At 46.0% G+C, this 18540-nt stretch overlaps 1 protein-coding gene across 2 annotated transcripts in view; it reads right to left on the bottom strand.

Annotated features, from left to right (window-relative positions):
• Positions 1–60: 60 nt before the first annotated feature.
• Positions 61–18540, bottom strand: part of CBL (Cbl proto-oncogene) — an 84920-nt gene continuing 66440 nt past the window's right edge. For both annotated transcript variants that reach the window (XM_047876811.1, XM_047876812.1), the window contains 5 exons: positions 18114–18208; positions 10623–10763; positions 10151–10251; positions 9257–9439; positions 61–8258 (listed from right to left, as the gene is read on the bottom strand). In XM_047876811.1, the coding sequence (XP_047732767.1) occupies positions 7987–8258; positions 9257–9439; positions 10151–10251; positions 10623–10763; positions 18114–18208 (792 nt within the window). In that variant the 3' untranslated portion in view covers positions 61–7986. The remainder of the gene's footprint in view (positions 8259–9256; positions 9440–10150; positions 10252–10622; positions 10764–18113; positions 18209–18540) is intronic.

The following is an 18540-nucleotide window of genomic DNA, read 5'->3' as shown; positions in this document are numbered from 1 at the left end:
CTGCGCGGGCCTGGGCTTTCACTCTCCCACCCCCACGGAAGGGCAAGAACCCCAGGCTGCTACAACAAAAGAAACTTTATTTAAAAATATTTTTTTTTTTTTTTACAGACATGGGTGCTTGAAAAAGCTCTTTAGTTAACTGTGTATGGAAATGAAAAAAAATTAATAAATAACATTAGTATAACAGACCTCTAAACATTAATACGTTGGCAAAACAAAAGGGACGTCAAATGAAAACCAATCTTAAAGCTCTGCTCTTCTCTGTAAGAATATTTACCTTCTGTCTTATTCTTTACAGGTGAGAAGGATTAAATACTGCTAATAGAAATTTTTTTTTATATTAATGACACATTTTTAAAATAGTCCACAAAAATCTCCTCTAAGTTTTCGTTTTGTTTCATTTTTAACACTGATATACAAATTGGGACTCTATTCCGGAGGAAGCATCAAGTTCTCCTCAGCCCCACCCAGGCCAAGAATGTCAAAATCCTAAAGAGGGAGGACGTTCAAAAGAATGGTTTCTCTCCCAATTCTTGATTAAAGGCAGGGAAGAACTGAAAGGGGAAAGGGAGAAGTAAAATTCTCAGATAGAAAACTTTTTTTTCCTTTTTTCTTTGCTGAAACTGACTGTGACGACCATGCTGAGGACCGGGCACGTGGTCCTTGCTGCCTTCCCCAGGGGAAAACTGGACCCGCAGAGGGCACTGGCTGCTTAATGCTTTAAGACTGAAGTCTGCAAATGAAAGGAAAGCCACGTCTCGAGGGAGAGGCAGGAGGTCTAGGCCAGTTCAGGATCCAGCAAAGAGAAAAGACACACACCACGTCTGTTCTCGGGAGAGTCCGTCCTACACTTTCCCATGCAGTTGAGTCACTAGCAGGCCCAGAGGCTGGCACACTTGAAATGGTCCAGGGCGTACCTGGAAATCCCAGAACAGTCTCCCTCTCTCCTCGCTGGAGACAGAGGCTTCAACCTGGCGGCTGCGATCCTGACTAGAGCCAACCGAATGATCCCAGGGGAACACGTACTCCAAAAGAGCATCACGGCAGGGAGAGGGGACCCCAGACGTGCCTCACCTATCTGACATCTCTCCAGCCACACAGAGCGTTTCCTCCTCCCCCCAGTCTGTAAGGATGGACACTCAAGGTAGAGGAGCTAAGACTCTGGTATTTCCATATTAAGTCCTAAAATGCAGCCTGAGTTACAGTGCTGCCTTAGAAAGGCACAAAAATGTTTGGCTTTTTTTTTTTTTCACTGTGCTAAAAATTGTTTTGTTTTGAATAAAGGAAAAAGATATATAAGGTTAAAAATCCCAAGTCACCACAGCCAGAAAGCAAATGGAGGAGGAGGTGCCTCGTAGCTGCCATGCCCCTACCACATGTTTCAGCAGGAGGTCAAGGCCGAGACACGGAGACCGGTAGGTCAGGAGGCATCCGCTCTCACGGGCAACGTGCCTGCAGGCTTACCCAGACAGCAGAAGGAAGAAACCGAGGAAGAGAAAACACACAGTCTACAGACTCCTACGTTGGTTCTCTGCCTCTGCGGTTTCAAGACCGCCATGAGCACGGCTACCTCGCCCCGAGCAGGGTCCGAGGTAGGTAGGGAGGAGGGAACGGACACACGGGGCACGCGACAGGCGAGCAGGTTGGCGCACTGGGCGTGGGCACACGGCGCCCCCCTCGTCGGGGCTGGGCGGGAGGCGGAGTGAGGCCCGAGGAGCTGCCCGGGGCGTGTGCCCGAGCCTCCCCCCTTCCCTGGCCCTCTGGTCCGGCTCGGGCGTGCAAAGAGGACTTGTGAGAGGCAGTGGAGGGGTGCCCCTCACGTTCATTTCAGGAGCGGGTCAAGAACGTGGAGCCGGGCAACCAGAACTCCGCTGATCTGTTCGGCCGCCTGAGCGGTAGGAGAGCGGAGGCTGGCTTTCAGCCTTTGCTCTGGGCAAACAGAGGGAGCGGTCCACCGCGTTTTTCTCGAGCGTTACACAAGGGAAGCGGCAGGGAGAGCTGCAGACAGCTGTTGCTCTTAGCCGACAGCTGGCCCTTCCGTTCTTTTCCCGCTCCCATCTGAATGTGAGGGAGCCTCCGGCCAGAGCTTGCTCCTCCCGTCCCGGCCCCCCCGCCTCTTACGCGGGTGCCGCTGCTTAGACCCAAAAAACACTGCGCTCCCCTGTGGAACCACGCCAGATTTCCTAGGACAGGGAGGCACCCGGCCCTGCTGTCCCTCTGCTCCTTGATTCTGGCGCCCAGTCCAGGATACCAAATGCAAGGGCTGACGACCCACCCTTCATCACGTGCCTCAGTGTGTATCTTTGGATTACTAGGTTACTTCTGTGTATTCCTAACGACTCCAACAGTTTAAAAAAGTTACAAGTAATTATGAACATGCCTTAAGAACACGGGACAGGCTCTAGGATGAGGTAAGCAAGATCAAAAGACTTAGTAGGCAAGCAGTTTTTCGAAAAATAAAATTAAAATTAAAAAAGGCTCTGATACAGGACTACAAAGAAATCAAGTGGACAGGGGAGACCAGGGTTCCCGGTCTAAAGAGCTCTCAGTCAAAACTCTTCTAAACTGGAATCTACATCTAATTTATATCCTGGCTACTGTCCCGGTTATTATATATTCCTGCTGGCTATGGGGAAGTAGTTTCTGAGGTACCCCGGAAGGCTTGCCCAAGAATATTGCCGCAGGGCTCTCCTCGAGGAGGAGGGGAGCCAGGGCCACGGGCCCATAGAATGGATGTATTTTCGGTGCTAAAACTTGAAGAGAGCCCAAAAGTCCATGGGTGGCTACAGTGGGATGTGTGATCTGCTCTCCAAATAATATGAAAGAAGGCTAAAAACCTGAGATTGAATGAAGGCAAAGAAACGTCACCTAAGAACAGACTAGCTCTGGAACAGGAGGAACGGGTCCTGAGGAGGGAGGTAAGAAATCTTGGATGCCAAGACTGATAAAGGGATTGAAAACAGGAAATAAGGAAATAAAGACGACGATAACCCAAATTAAGCAAAACCCAAGAATTTTCTCAACATCCCAGACACAGTCCCATGCCTACCTTCCTACTCTAAAAAAAGGCAGTATGACAGCAGTTTTACTACTAAAAGACCTTTAGGGTATCTATCCTGCCTATAGCCTCTTCTCCCCCCATCTCCCACCCAAAGGGGCACACCGCTGCCGCCCCACACGCCAAGGCTAACTGGTCAGGCGTAGACACCCAGGCAATGTGCTGGGCCAATCGTGTTCTTTCTTGAGAATCTGAATGAATCAAGAGGCACTGGGAAGCTGTGTACGGTGATCCCTAGAGCTGGGACGTCGTGTAGACTTGGGGACTGGGTTGTCTATTCCAGGGCTGTGCCTGACAAGCAGGAGAAAGGACCGGGTGCAAAGTCGGACAGTCCCAGCCCAGCCCCATACAAGAATCGACTGTACTTCTCGCACTGGGGTCTATAAAATACCCTGTATCCTTAGGATTCCCTCCTTTCTTTAGCCTGAATACCTGTTTCTGACATCCGAAGGATTCCGAAACAGGACAAAGATACAAAACTGTGGCTTCCTTTCACTATGAACCCTCCTCCATGCACTGCGTAGCTTTACGCGCTTCTAAAGAAAGACAACGAACATAGGCTGAGGTCAAAGTAGTGCCAGTAACACTGTAGGTGGACTTAAGAATACTTCAGATTGAATTCTAAAGCCTGAAAGTCTAGCAGGAGAGTGGTGACGTATGTATTCTGATGCTAAGTTCTAGGGTCCTAGGCTCCTTAGCCCAGGAAAGGCTGGCATTTCTGAGAACTGAGTTCCATCTATTTTGCCGACTGGCTCTTGGGAGACCAAAGGATCAGCTGAAGATCAGGACCGAACAACAGGTATCCGCCCCTCTCCCACACCTTCAGCCTTTCTAAGACATAGAATCAGCTGCAAAGGTGTTGGAAGACTGGAAAATAAGTTCCAAAGAGAATGGGAGGTGGTAACAGGTCCCCGAAGGGCGACAAGGAAACTTCACAACAAGGGGGATTAGGAACTCCAGCAGCTCAGTAGGAAGATCAAGGAAGGCACTAGACTGGAAAGGAACTATGGGCAGATGCTTTACTTAAACACGTAACTGCCCTAACCGTGCCGCTGAGCCAACACACCCCTCAACCCACCAGACAGATTCCACTGAAATACACAAAAGATGGTGGGTACCCATGAGACACGTTGAGGAATCTCCCAGAAAGTATCAAAGCTCTAGGAAGACGACACGGGTTAACGGAAGAGCCTTGAATTGATTTTACCCAGGACAGCTCTTTAAGGAAATACAGATCTACATAAAAGAGCTGTGAATAAAAACTGCACCATCTTTTGGGGATGAGCTATTTTAGGGCCAAATGCAAGTCCTGGACAGGGAGGAACACAGAGAAGCTGGCACTTCTGGCACATGGTAATCGCTCATACACATTTGCTGAACGAACAACCTAATTGGTAACCACCAGGCCAGGCCGATGGTTAGAATACCACTGTTCCCTGGGCAGCGGTCACCAGAGTCAGAAAGGCCAACGGCAGGAAGGGGGACTTCCTTAGCTTGGGAAGGAGATCTAGAACCCTGACTGTCATGAGGTGAGGTAGGAGAATATTCTGCATCAACACCATCGCCAACCACCCACACACACAGGTGTCAAGTCTGATCATGGTGCCTTGAAGGGAATATACAGTCCCTACTCTGCTAGCAAATTTACAAAACTCATTTGTAGGTCTGCTGTTTGGACCCTAAGTTATATTTTAGTTTTCTATAGAGGAGATAAATACTTTAAGATTGAAGAATAGCGACCCCCATCCAAAAATTTTAACCCGCAAAGCAGCTGAATGACACTACGAGCGCTGTCCCCCACCCTGGGCCCTGGTGTCGTCTGTATGCGAAGAGCACAGAAGAATGGCGGAGTGTGTTGAGTGGGGGGAGGAGGGCTAGTGGAAGAGAATGGCTGTCCAAGGTGCAGATCATTACTTACATAAGAATGAACAGATGCACGTGGAGACCGGAAAGTGCCCAATCTCTTATTTTCTTAAAGGGAGGTATATCACGAGCCCACAGGTTTTTCTGCTCTGGGAATCTTTTACTTTAGTGGAAGCAGCACAGAGGGCAGCTGGGCACAGAGGAGCACAGAGGCAGGCCGTGCAGGGCAAGCCAGAAAGAGGGAAAGGAGACTGGACTGAACAGAATAGCCTAGTGCATTTGAGAAAAAAGAAAAACATCAAAGTGACTTTTACCTTATCCACCTGGCAAGTTAACACAGAAGGAACCACTTGTAATTCGGAGGGAGAAGGGAGATGGGTTTACCCAAAATGGCAAAACTCAAAGCCTACTTCTGAAAGAGCAATTCTAAATTCAGAGCAGAGCCCAAGGATTAAAAACTGCCATACGAATGGAGGATGAAGAAGCTGGTATTTGTGCCTTAGCCCAAGGAAAATTTAAGAGATTAAAGTTTTGGAAATACCCTCAAGACAAGCCTCCACGTGAAAACTTTCGTGAGACTACCTTGGCGACCTGAGGTTTGGACCCAAGTCTGTCCTCACAGACCCGAGGAGAGAAAACCTCACAGAATGGTCTCAGAAGCTTGAAAGCCTATAGCTACCCAGCTGCCAGGCCGATGACCAAGCCAATCAATGAAGCGTATGTCCAACACTGGGATCTGACACCCCAGTTGGAGGCCTGACCCCATGAGCCACAGGGGCGCTCAACGAGGAACAAAAGGATGAACTCGCCCTTAGCCTATATATGTAAGGACACACTCTCCAAAGATTTTGGATACACTGAACAGGCAAAAGATATGCAGAATCAGTGTTCTGTTCTCTTGACACATCTTCAGACTATGGGCAATGTCTGCAGACAAGGAAAACTTCCAGTGTGGAAAGGCATGGAAAATGCTGCCATTTCTTCTAGTTTTTCGTCTGGGTCTTCAGCATTTAAACAAAATACAAACTGAACGTTACCACAAACGAAACCCTATCCTTACTGGCTTTTAGAAGGAGACGCTAGGTTACTGCCACTCTCCCTGCCCCCGGCCACGACCATCAGGACCTCCTGCACCTGACAGCGGGCTGGGCTGTTTTCCGCCGCGTGGAGCAAACACTGGGGAACCAGAGCAAATCAACAAGAAGTCCTGTACCTTCTACCCTGGGAATGTAAATGGTTCGGAGGCAAGAGGATAAAGCCAACAGGTCTAGGAACAGCTGAGAGCCAAGAGAAGAGTTAAAAAAAGTTTTAGTTCCACAGATGACAAGATGAGAAACAAAACCGATCTGAAGGGATTCTGGATCTAAAGACAAAAGCGTGATTCAGATTTTGAGGAGGGCAGATCGATCAAAGAGCAGGCGTGCTCCTGACAAGCGAGGGGGTACACCCGCTTTGCTGGGGAAGCCAGCAAAGACCGGACAGAGAACTGACCCAACTCCAGGGGTCATTTCGCAGCACCTCCAGGAACCGACTAACGGGTGCCCCGTGCTGGACCCTGAATCTCCTTTGTAACCTGCAATTACACAAATCGTCAGGCTTCTCACATACGGTCTCTGACCACAGTAAAGTCATTTATACACTGAATGCTAATTACCGTGGAGAACGCAGTCACGAGAGAGTACACAGGACTAAGGTGATGAGGAGACGGAAGGACGTGCTACATGCCCAAAGCCACAGGCACAAGAGAAACCCAGCTGTCGGAGGCCCCCATGCGGGACTGGGGCTGTCAGCGCAATGCTGCACCACCATGGGTGTCAGCCCCTTTCCTTCGAGGGCAAAGAGCAGATTCTCCTCCGAAAATATAACCTGGCTCATGTTCAAAGGGAGACACCCGTATAAGCTGGAATTAACTCACCGGGAAAAAAAAAAACCCAACAGAGACATCTTCACTGTTTTGTGCATCTTATGTAGAACAAGGCAAAGAGCCTGTGCGTGAAGCTTGCTAAAAGTTTTGTGGTATTCGGGTCAGAAAGCCATTGCTGGAAACAAATGCCCTTCCCTTCCCGTGAAGCAGAAAAACCCACGGCCTACGTTAGAACACATACCTGGCATCAAGGCAACGGACTCCCACAGACCATCTTCTGGGGGAGGGCATGGAATGTATCTGAAGGCCTCTATCTCGAATCATGGAATTAGGGTAATGAAAACATCGTACTTTAACAGAGTCGATGTTCCTATGGAAACAGTGCTTTGGAGTGACCAGTGTTAGCTGCTAGATCAAACATGACTATAAGGATACAGCAACAGTACTTTTTCCCCCACTACCCATCTACCACACAAACCAACACCAACCATCACACATAATAAGGAACATCCTATAAGCCACTCGGCTTCAGTAAGTCTGGTCACAGCAAGCCCACTGCCAATGACAGACACCAAGGAGGAGGAGGAAGCAGGACAAAGGACAGAGGGAGGGTGTTCTAAAAATACAAGACTTGAGCTATGCACGTGGTAATCCAAGCCGTCGGGGAGTGTTGAAGTTGTAATACACACTGGGGTTGGGTAGAATACCACAGTAGATGGAAGTCTTTAAACGATTCCTTCCTAAACCTCTTGTGCTAATTCCCTGCCTGGGATTAACACACACAGCAGGTTAATCTTATAATCACAGGACACACGCAACCACAGACAGACAGAAACACAACCACATCCTTAACCCAGGGAAGTCTGAAGTCCCCAGTGAGGATTTACAGCACAATACTTCTCCTACTGCTTTCCGGACTGTTCCCCAGGTAGGCTACCATTTACTAAGAATCCACACTCTAAGGTGAGGACTGAAGGACACCTTCGAATCCACTCTCAAAACAAATAAAATAATAAAACACACTAGCTGCTCCATGTTCATTCCACTGCTTTGAAATCTTGGAACCACAGATGTGAAACCCCACAGAGAGGGCGAGACCTCACCGCGAAGTCTCCAAAGGCACCTCTGCCCTTGCAGGTGCCACTCCAGTAAGAGCGGCCGGCTCACTGGTCCTCTGACGCTGCAGCGGGGCGGGGGTGTGCTAGGTGGCGACGTGGGCGGGAGAAGAAATAGAAACAAATTCCCGGAGGATATTTTTGGCCATTTCGATGTTGTTGTGGGCAATGACCAAAGCTTTCTGAATGTCCTGGTAGGAGTATCCCTGACTCATGAGGTTCTCGATCTCGCTGGAGAGCTGCGGTGGGGCGGGGGCGGCACTGCCTTGCTGACAGCTACCTGCTTTTCGTTCAGAGTTGATTCTCCGAGGGAACGGTTTGGGAGGCCTTTCGGGAACTTGGGAACCCTCAGTGAAGTCTAGAAGAAATCAGAAAGAAAATATTTGCAAATCTGGCGGGGGCGGGGGCGGGGGGAGAGATCCCCACCTAACGGCAGGAATAACAGTGTGCTAAGATCAAGGTATTACCGACCTACTGTACCTGGGCAGGGACTTGTGCTCTTAAAGGGCCGGGTTTTACCGGTTCCAGGGTTTTAGCAGAAAGCCTTCGCCTCCTCCTCACAGCGGGAGCAGCCTTCTAAATATACCATGCACCTGCTCCGCTGACAGGAACACTGCTGTCCTGAGCACAGACACCTGCATCCGCATCACGCTTTATACACTTTTCACACACAGAGTGCCTAGATTATTTAAAACAACTTCTCTGGCAGGGCCAAAGACACTAAACTTCTCCTTCCACAAAGAGGACCACAGAAATAAGACTAAGTTGCAGTGGAGAAGCATTAAACAAGGCTGGGCGGGTGGGGATCACCACCTGTTTGGGCAACTGGATGTATCTTTTTTGCCAGCTGTCCTGAGCACAGTCTTCAATTTCCAGAGTGACAGCAACTCTGGCTGCTGCCCTCCCAGGCAGCCACAGGTGCAAGGGCAGCCCCTGAGAGCCAAGGCCCAAATGTGAGCTGGCTCCGAGCCCACTCAGTGTGCTTCCAGAGCCGGCGCGCCCTCGTTCCAATGGGACAGGGCCCGGAAGTCAAGAATGCGTGCTCTGAACCATCAAGCTTCATTACTGGTGTCATGACACGCACCCCAAAGAACCAGACGTCCTACCTAGCACCAGCCAGGAGCAGCCACGGGTTAAGGAACAACCTTGTTTCTAAGTCTGGCAGAATCCTGAAGAGTCTGACTACAGTTCAACTTCCTAATGGAGACCCCGGGACCACCTTTCCTCCCACGTAGACTAAAACAGACTTAACATCTGGTGACAAAAGCACTGTCACCAGGCAGTCACCTCTGTTGCAATACAAACCGGGAGCCACACAGCCATTCAGCACAAACCCAGGCCGGCCTGGAGACTCACTTGCGGTGGGGTCGCCTTCCAGAGACAACCAGCCGAACGAAGAGCTGGCGTTAGAGATGTCGGACAGAGTCCGCCGGGCCAGCACTGCCGGCACAGGCGGCTTGGGGACGTCATAGCCATCCTCCTCATTTTCAGACTCCTCGGGTCCGGTGCTGGCGTGGGCCGGGGCCAGATTCCCTTCACCTAGAGAACGGTTTGTGCGGTTATCTTCTGCTTCTCACACACACACACCCCGTCTTCTAACGCAGCTCATTCGTTCACACATGTCCAGCACGCAAGCTACCAATGGTCTACCCTGGGCCTGACCGCCAAGGCAGGCCCCGCGGGTGGAGACAAAAGAACAGAGAAAACGCAATCTGCACCGACACTGCGGCCCTGCTCTCCTGAACGTGGTAAAGGCTACCCTTGTCAGGGTTAACAGCCACTGAAGCCAAAGACTCAAGTGTCATTTTATAGTATTCATTCAACATTTCTACTGGCGTTTCACCTCGCAAGACCAGCCAAAGGGCCTGTGTGTGCTGCCTTCTTGAACTTTCAACTTGGTAAGCTAGTTGATATGGGAATTGAGTATTCACCACCCACACACAAAAGAATTTCATCAATGCTAAAAAGCAAAGGAAATAAAAGGGAGCTGCCAGCATTGCGGGCCCAGGCCATAGAACCCAAATGTCTCTAGGCCCTGGAAGGATGAAAAAGTACAAAGGAAACTAGTTGCGTGAACAGGAAATAAAACAGAGGAGAGGGTTTTACTGCCCCTGGATCAAAGATATTTTGCCAAGAAGATTATTTAAAAGAAGTTTCTGCCTAGAATCAAGCTGTCTCAAACAGCCAAGTATGACAGGCTCATTCCAATGGCACATCAATGATTTTCAAAGTAGCAGAATGGCTACTCACCAAAGGTGCTGCTCTCTGTGACAGCCGGTGCCGCCTGGGACTGAATATTATACATTGCTTCATATGTACAGCTATCAATCTGCTGGTCACAATCACACGCTCTGAACCAGAAGGAAAGTGGCATATGATCTTCAGAAATAGAACTCTGTTATCTGCAAACTTATTAAGCCTCGTCTATTCTTAACTATCCTAGACCCTGAGTCTATCAAGATAGCATTTTCCTTTTGCCAGGATCACTAATAAATGGCACAGGATCGACTCTTACGATGCACAATGGACGTGTGGTTTTGTAACTACTGTGACAGTGAGGAAGCGTAAGTGGAATTGCTTCTAGGTGCAAGGGGCCAAACGCTGGGGTATGTAGGCTCCACACGTCTTTCTGCTTTCGTTCTGGCCGGATAACATCACGTAGGGAGCAGCTAGGCAGGTGAGCGGTGTCAACTTAATTCCCAGAAGACTATCGTGAACGTACCGTGAACTCTGGGTTGTGTCCAAAGGCCATTTCCCATCCGGTTTTGGAAGTCCTAGAGGCCTGGAGGAGGGGGTCATATACTCCGTGTCCTCCTCACTTTCACCCTGCTCCCCGGGGGGCAGCTTTGGCACAGGAAGAGGCCTGGGAGAGGAAGAAGACAGAAAAAGAAAATGAAAACGATAAACAAGCTGCAAACGTGCAAGTGTGAAATGAGACATATCACTTCGAGACAGGCCGCAACTCACTTCTGACGGAAAAACACATGCCACCTAGGGAACTGTTACTTCTCCCGGTCGAGACAGGTTCATTATTACAAAACACACTAACTTCAAGTTTTGCTTTCAGCTGACCACAGACACAGCTATGTTGTCTGAGATGGGCTACACGGGAACAGTGCTTGAAGCCGGTTCGTCTCAGTCCCCAAATAAACTGGGGTCCCAGCCCAAGAGCTGGCGTGCCAGTTTTTCCCTCACCAGGCACGAAGCGAGCAGCAGCTGTGGCCTTCTGACAATATGCTAGGAACCTATGCCAGATGCTAATTCTTAACATCTACCTATGGTTTCAAAGACTAATACAGCTTGTTGAAAGCTTCCTCAAAGGTTATCTCCTACTTTAATCACTCTTCTCCTCATTTTAGAAAACAAAAATCTGACATCAAGAGAGATCAAGTGGTAGGTTAGCATCAATTCTGAGATGGCATCTCCCATCTTCTGACTCCTGCTTTGGGGATCTTGCCATTCCACCCGAAGCTCTCACCTAGCAGCTCTGGAATCGAAACTTCTCCTGCTCCCTCCTCCCACCCAAGAAACTTGACAAAACCAGGGGCAGAAAATCAACAAAACAAGACACATGCACGTGTGCACAAGCACACACACACATACACACAACTGCTGCTGGGAACGTGAGTTAAAGAGTGTACCTCCTCCCTTCGTCTTTGTATTTTTGCACATCCTAAACACTCGATAAGGAGCATCTACTGGATTTGTCTGTATTTACTCCATGTTTCTTTTTCCCAACTATAAAAGCAATAGCTGCTTATTATAAAACACTTAAATGTTACAGAAACCTAAGACAGAGCGACAGTCCCTATAATCTAACTGCAGGTTTTTCTTATGTCTACGTATTACTTTGTGTTCCGCGTGCTGAAGTTTTGGGGTGAAAGCATATTAGTATCTACAATTTGCTCTGAAACGTGCCCAAGAAGTAAGACAGACTGACAGATGGATAGGGACAGAAGTATATAGAGGGGTGCCTGGCTGCCTCAATTGTTGCAACGTGTAACTCTTAATCTCAGAATTGTAGGTCTGAGCCCCACGCTGGGTGCAGAGATGATTTAAAAACAAAAAGTACATGGAACTAAAGGGTATTATGCTAAGTGTAATTCGCAAGAGAAAGACAAATATATGACTTCACTCATATGAGGAAGTTAAGATACAAAACAGATGAACATAAGGGACGGGAAGCAAAAATAATATAAAAACAGGGAGGGGGACAAAACATAAGAGACTCATAAATATGGAGAACAAACTGAGGGTTACTGGAGGGGTTGTGGGTGGGGGGATGGGCTAAATGGGTAAGGGGCATTAAGGAATCTACTCCTGAAATTACTGTTGCACTATATGCTAACTTGGATGTAAATTTGGAAAAAAAAAAAAAAAAAAAGGGTAAGTGAGCATAAGAAGATGTTAATAGAGCCCGGGTGGGGAATATATGGCTGTTCACTGTAAAAATCTGTCACCCTGACTCTATGCTTGAAATTTTTCATAACAAGTCGTTGATGGGAAAAACCCATCAAGATTAAGAAAAAATATCAAGTATTAGTGAAGATACAGGGAAATGGTACTTTCACATAGTTTCAGAAATGAGACATTGGTACAATTTTTCTGGAGTGTAATTCAGCGAAAATATTTAACCAAACAGGCATACACTCGGGCTCAGAAATTCCATTTCTAAGAATTTTCCCTAAGGAAATAATCAAGAATACTCACTAGAGCATTATTTATGATACTGAAAAAATAGGTGATAACCGGTCAAATAAGAACGTACTGAATAAAGTAACTTTGGAACCACATACGCAGCAATATACCTGAAGCCAACCGGGTCCCTCAGTGCCTTAGAGGTTCCAAGCAGAAGCCTCAGAGGCCTACTTCCTTCTACCACAGCCTGTCTGTACTTATCTACTTTACCTACTAAGGTTCCAATTAAGTCAGTTCTGCTGCTTTGTAATCCTTTGCAAAAACCTGAAAATCATTGTAGTAGGAGACTATATTATGATGTCCTAGGATGTTCAAGATCCTCCTAGTGAAAAAACGCATGTACAATAGGATTCCATACCCACATAGAATGGCAACGAAGCCATTCAAGTTGCTAACCACTGTCTGAACCTAGGTGTTAAGATTATGGATAACTTTCATTTCTTCAGTGTCACATATCTCTATTTTCTAAATATTCGTTAGCGTATTACTTCCATAGAGAGAAAAAGGTCATTAAAGGTGCAAGCAAAAACTTTTTAAATTAGAAGCTTTTTGTTGATGATGTTAATAAAAGTATACAACTGCACTTCCTTCCTCATTAAGTATCTTGGCGATACATCAAAACACTCACAATCTCTTGTCCTGGTAATTCTACTTTGGATGTATCTCTGGTTATGTGAAGATGTTCAATGAAGCAAATTTATTATGGTAAGAGGTTTTATACAAAATAAACATCCAACAGGGCAATGGTTAAATATGTAATGTTATATGATACTATATAACCATTAAAAGGGACTATTTTGAAAAACCTTTTTTTTTTTTTTTTTAATTTTAGTTAACATATGTTGCAATATTGGTTTCAGGAGAATTCAGTGATTCATCACTTACATGCAACACGCAGTGCTCATCACAAGTGCCCTTTTTAATGCCCATTGCACATCTAGCCCATCTGCTACCCACCTCCCTCCATCAATCCTCAGTTTGTTCTCTATCGTTAAGAGTCTCTTGTGGTTTGTTTCCCTCTCCTCTTACCTCCCCCCTTCCACATGTTCACCTGCTTTGTTTCTTAAATTCCACATATAAGTGAAATCATATGGTATTTGTCTTTCTGACTGACTTATCTTGCTTAGCATAATACATTCTAGCTCCATCCACATTGTTGCAAATGGCAAGATTTCACTCTTTTTGATGGCTGAGTAGTATTCCGTTGTATATGTACTACCACATCCTCTTTATCCATTCATCAGGTGATGGACATTTAGGCTCTCTTCCTGGTTTGGCTACCGTTAATAATGCTGCTATACACACTGGATTGTTAAAGAACTTTTTTAATGATAGGGAGAAATGCCCAAAATAAAAGGCTAAGGTGAAGAAAAGGGAGACTTTAAAACCATACCTTGATTTAAAACATACGTACACTTTACATGTCTACAGACACGACCAGTCGCGAACATCATCTAACTGCCTGAAACAGCTATACAAGCAGGATGAAATACAAACGAAAGGACGCACTGGAGAGCGGCCTGGCAGCCAAGACTCAAGGGGCCAAGACTCAGGATACCTTAAAGCCAGCCCTATACAGGGGTTCTGAACTTGAGATGTGAAGGCAGTTTCAACAGGCTAGGGAGAAAGGGACCAGAAATTTGGGGTTCCGTGATGGCCAAGACATGGGAGGCCAAAAATCCCAGAGAAGGGCACAGGGGAGAACTAGGTGTGAAATCCTGCTATAGTTTTCCCTGGAGCTGCAGCTAACCTCTGAACTGTGTCTAGAGGCCAGCAGATTCTGAGAAACTGAGCAGACGGTAGTAACTGAAGGGCTCAACTGATACTTTGGTTATCTCACTAACCTGGAGAGACAAAGGTGGAGTTAACAGATACGGCCTTTGAAAGATTACTCTTCACGTGTTCAGTAAAAGACGAATGGAGAATTTTATTAGAAAATTAGAATCCGTACATTTTTAAAAATCACGTGGAGGGGCGCCTGGGTGGCTCAGTCGGTTAAGCGGCCGACTTCGGCTCAGGTCATGACCTCACGGTCCGTGAGTTCGAGCCCCACGTCGGGCTCTGTGCTGACAGCTCAGAGCCTGGAGCCTGTTTCGGATTCTGTGTCTCCCTCTCTCTCTGACCCTCCCCCACTCATGCCCTGTCTCTCTCTGTCTCAAAAATAAATAAAACGTTAAAAAAAATTAATAAAAATAAAAATAAAAATCACGTGGGAATTCCAGAAGCTTAAAACACAGTATCTGAAAATACAAACTGAACAGATGGATTCAGGGCAGGTTAGAAACTGTAAAAGAGAAGATCAGGAAACCGGAATAGAGTAGAAACTATTGAGATCAAAGTAAAGAGAGGAAAGGAAAACAGCAGAGAGCCTAAGAGCTGTATGAGGCACGGTCAAAAAGGAGGGACATTCAGGTAACTGTGGTCACAGAAGGAGAAGGGAAGGAGATGGCAGTGCTCAGTCTATTTTAAGAAAGAGTGGCTTGAAATTTTCTAAAACAGGTTTTAAAACATGAAATCACAAAATCAATAAGCTCTACAAACCTTAAGAAGAATAAAGAAAACTATTTAGAAGTATTATAGTAACAGCACTGGCATCCAAAGACAAAGAGGTCTTAAGTAGTCATGCAAAGAAACACTACCTGTAAAGAAGCAACATTAGCCTGAGAGCTAATGCTCCAACAGAAACAATGGGGTATTCTTAAAATGCTGAAAGAAAGCAATGGTTTGTAACTGTACTTTTTAATTTTTTTTTTCCAAATTTATTTGTTTTGAGAGACAGAGCATGAGAAGGGGAGGGGCAGAGAAAGAGAGGGAGACAGGATCTGAAGCAGGCTCCAGACAGAGCCCGATGCAGGGCTCGAAGTCACAAATCATGAGATCATGACCTGAGCTAAGTTGGATGCTTAACTGACTGAGCTACCCAGACACCAACCCCCCCGACCAATTTTTTTTTTAAGTAATTTCTACACCCAACATGGGGGTCAAACCTACAACTCTGAAATCAAGAGTCACATGCTCCACCGACTGAGCCAGCTGGATGCCCCACTTCATAAAAATGTTAAAATATTTTATGCATCGAAAAACTATCCACCATAAAATAGCAACCCACAGAATGGAAGGGAATTACTCACAAATCACATCTGATAAAGGATTAACATTCAGGATATAGAGAGAACTTATAAAACCCGACAACAACAATGAAAGGACAAACAATCCAATTAAAAAACAGGCAGGTGCCTGGGTGGCTCAGATGGTCTCAGCTCACGACAAGATCTCACAGTTCACCGGGTTCGAGCTCCTGTGCTGTCAAGCACAAGGAGCCTGGGATTCCTTCTCTCTCCCCCTCTCCTGCTTGTGCTCTCTCTTTCTCAAAATAAATAAGCAAAATTTAAAAAATTACAAACGAGTCGGGGCGCCTGGGTGGCTCAGTCGGTTAAGCGTCCGACTTCAGCTCAGGTCATGATCTCGAGGTCCGTGAATCCGAGCCCCACGTCGGGCTCTGTGCTGAAAGCTCAGAGCCTGGAGCCTGCTTTGGATTCTGTGTCTCCCTCTCTCTCTGACCCTCCCCCATTCACGCTCTGTCTCTCTCTGTCTCAAAAATAAAAAAACGTTAAAAAAAATTTTTTTTAAATAAATAAAAAATTAAAAATGATCAAATGTCTTAAATAGACATTTTCCCAAAGAGGATATGTGAATGACCAATAAACCCATCAGAAGATGCTCGATATCACTAATCATTAGGGAAATGCAAATCAAAACTATGAGACACCACCTCATTAGAATGACTACCATCAAAAAACCCCCGAAATACCAGGGGTTGGCAAGAATGTGGAGAAACGGGAATCCTTGTGCACTGTTGGTGGGGATGTAAAATGGTACAAGAGCTGCTGCAGGAAATGGTGTAATAGGGTCTCAAAAAAATTAAAGAAAGAATTATCCTATGATCCAGGAATACGACTTCTGGGTACATATTCACAAGAACTGGAAGCAGGGCCCTGGGGGTACTTGTTCCCCCACGCTCACGGCAAACTCTTCGCAAACAGCTGAAACGTGGAAGCGATCCAAGTGTCCGTCCACCGATGAACGGATAGGCAAAATGTGGTCCAGCAGTCACCCTTTATCTGCAATTTTATTTTCTGTGGTTTGACTTCCCCGGTCAATTGTGGTCTGGAAGCAGATGATCCTCCTCCTGATGAAGGTCAATAGGGGCCTAACACCACGTCACGGTGCCTACGTCGCTCACCTCGCTTCATCTCGTCACATGGGCATTTTACCATCTCACATCACCCCAAGAAGGGTGAGTACAGTACGGTATTCGGAGAAAGACCACAGTCACGCACTTGTATCATAGCATACTGTTGTAATTGTCCTGGTTTATGATCAGTTATTGTCGATAATCTCTTACTGTGCCTAATTTATAAATCAAACTTCATCATGTATGTACGTAGAGAAAAAACATAGCATACACACGTTTTGGTACTATCCTTGGTTTCAGGCATTCACTGGGGGTCTTGAAATGCACCCCCTGCAGATAAGGCACAGGGTGGGGTGGGTACTGCATACAAGGGGAGTATTATTCAGCCTTAAAGACGAAGGAAATTATGCAATACTGTACAACATGAATGAGGACATGATGATAAGTGAGTTAAACCACAAAAAGACACATACTGCATGGTTTCCTTATACAGGTGGTAGAGTGGTCAAAATCATAAAGTATAACGGTGGCTGCAAGGGGCTGTGGGAGGGAAGGATGGGGAGCTACTATTTACCAGGTACAGAGTTTCCGTTTTACGAGATGAAGAGTTTTGAGCATGGATGGTTGTGATGGTTGTGAATGTAGTTAATACTAATTTAATATTTAATACTAATAATGTACTTAATACAGTGAATGTATTTAATACTGCTGAACTGTACGCTTATAAACAAGATGGTACAGTTCATGTGTCTTTTTGCCACACACACAAAAAGAAGACACCAAAGAATTAAGAATTAAAATTAAAAATGGTAAGAATTAAGAAAAGAACTGTTTTTACAAAAGTCAACAAAACCAGACTGCTTCTTTGAGAAGATGAATAAAATTGTTAAGCCCAATAAGACAGAGAACATGCACAGAGAAAAAAAATTAGTCCAAAACAGAAAATATAATAATTCTGAATTGCTACAAATACAGATCAATTTTTATTTTCTTTATACTCCTGTGGGTTTTCTAAATTCCGTGAGCGAGCTGTTTTAACAGTACCAACTCCACGGTGAAATACAGCTTTAGGGGCACCTCAGTGGCTCAGTCCGTTAAGTATCCAACTTCAGCTCAGGTCATGATCTCACAGTTCGTGAGTTCGAGCCCCACATCAGGCTCAGTGCTGACAGCTCAGAGCCTGGAGCCTGCTTCAGATTCTGTGTCTCAGTCTCTCTCTGCCCTTCCCCTGTTGTGTGTTCGTTCTCTCTCTTTCTCCCTCAAAAATAAGTAAATGTTTACAAAAAAAAAAAAAAATTGAAATACAGCTTTAGTACTTACCTGGCAGCCAGAGAATAAATGGCACTGGCAGACGCAGAAGGTTTGATTTTGGGGTGCTCAAACTCTGAACCTGCTAATGGGCTGTTATTCATATTCTGGAAAGAAAAGTGGTGAAAAAGAACCTTCTTAACACAGCTCAGTATCTCCTCTTATTTATTTAACTTATTCAAAATAACCAGAACAGTAACACAGACACACACTTCACTCTCAACGCTGTGCTTACGGGTTATTGCATCCCACCAAAAGTAGGACTGCTTTCAGGCTCTGAAGAAAGTCTAAATGTAAGGGTTAGGAAGACAGAGATCTAAAAAGAGCCAAGGAGATGGGGTTTATGGTTTCAATTCTAGATTTGAGGAAATTGGCTGTCTCCACAAATACCATTTCTAATTTTAAATATCTGTACCTCTGCCTACAATGATGCCACCAG

Source organism: Prionailurus viverrinus, chromosome D1 (genome assembly GCF_022837055.1).
Source record: "Prionailurus viverrinus isolate Anna chromosome D1, UM_Priviv_1.0, whole genome shotgun sequence".
Taxonomy (NCBI): domain Eukaryota; kingdom Metazoa; phylum Chordata; class Mammalia; order Carnivora; family Felidae; genus Prionailurus; species Prionailurus viverrinus.
The sequence above is the reverse complement of the archived record's forward strand: the minus strand, read 5'-3'. Positions and strand labels throughout refer to the sequence as shown.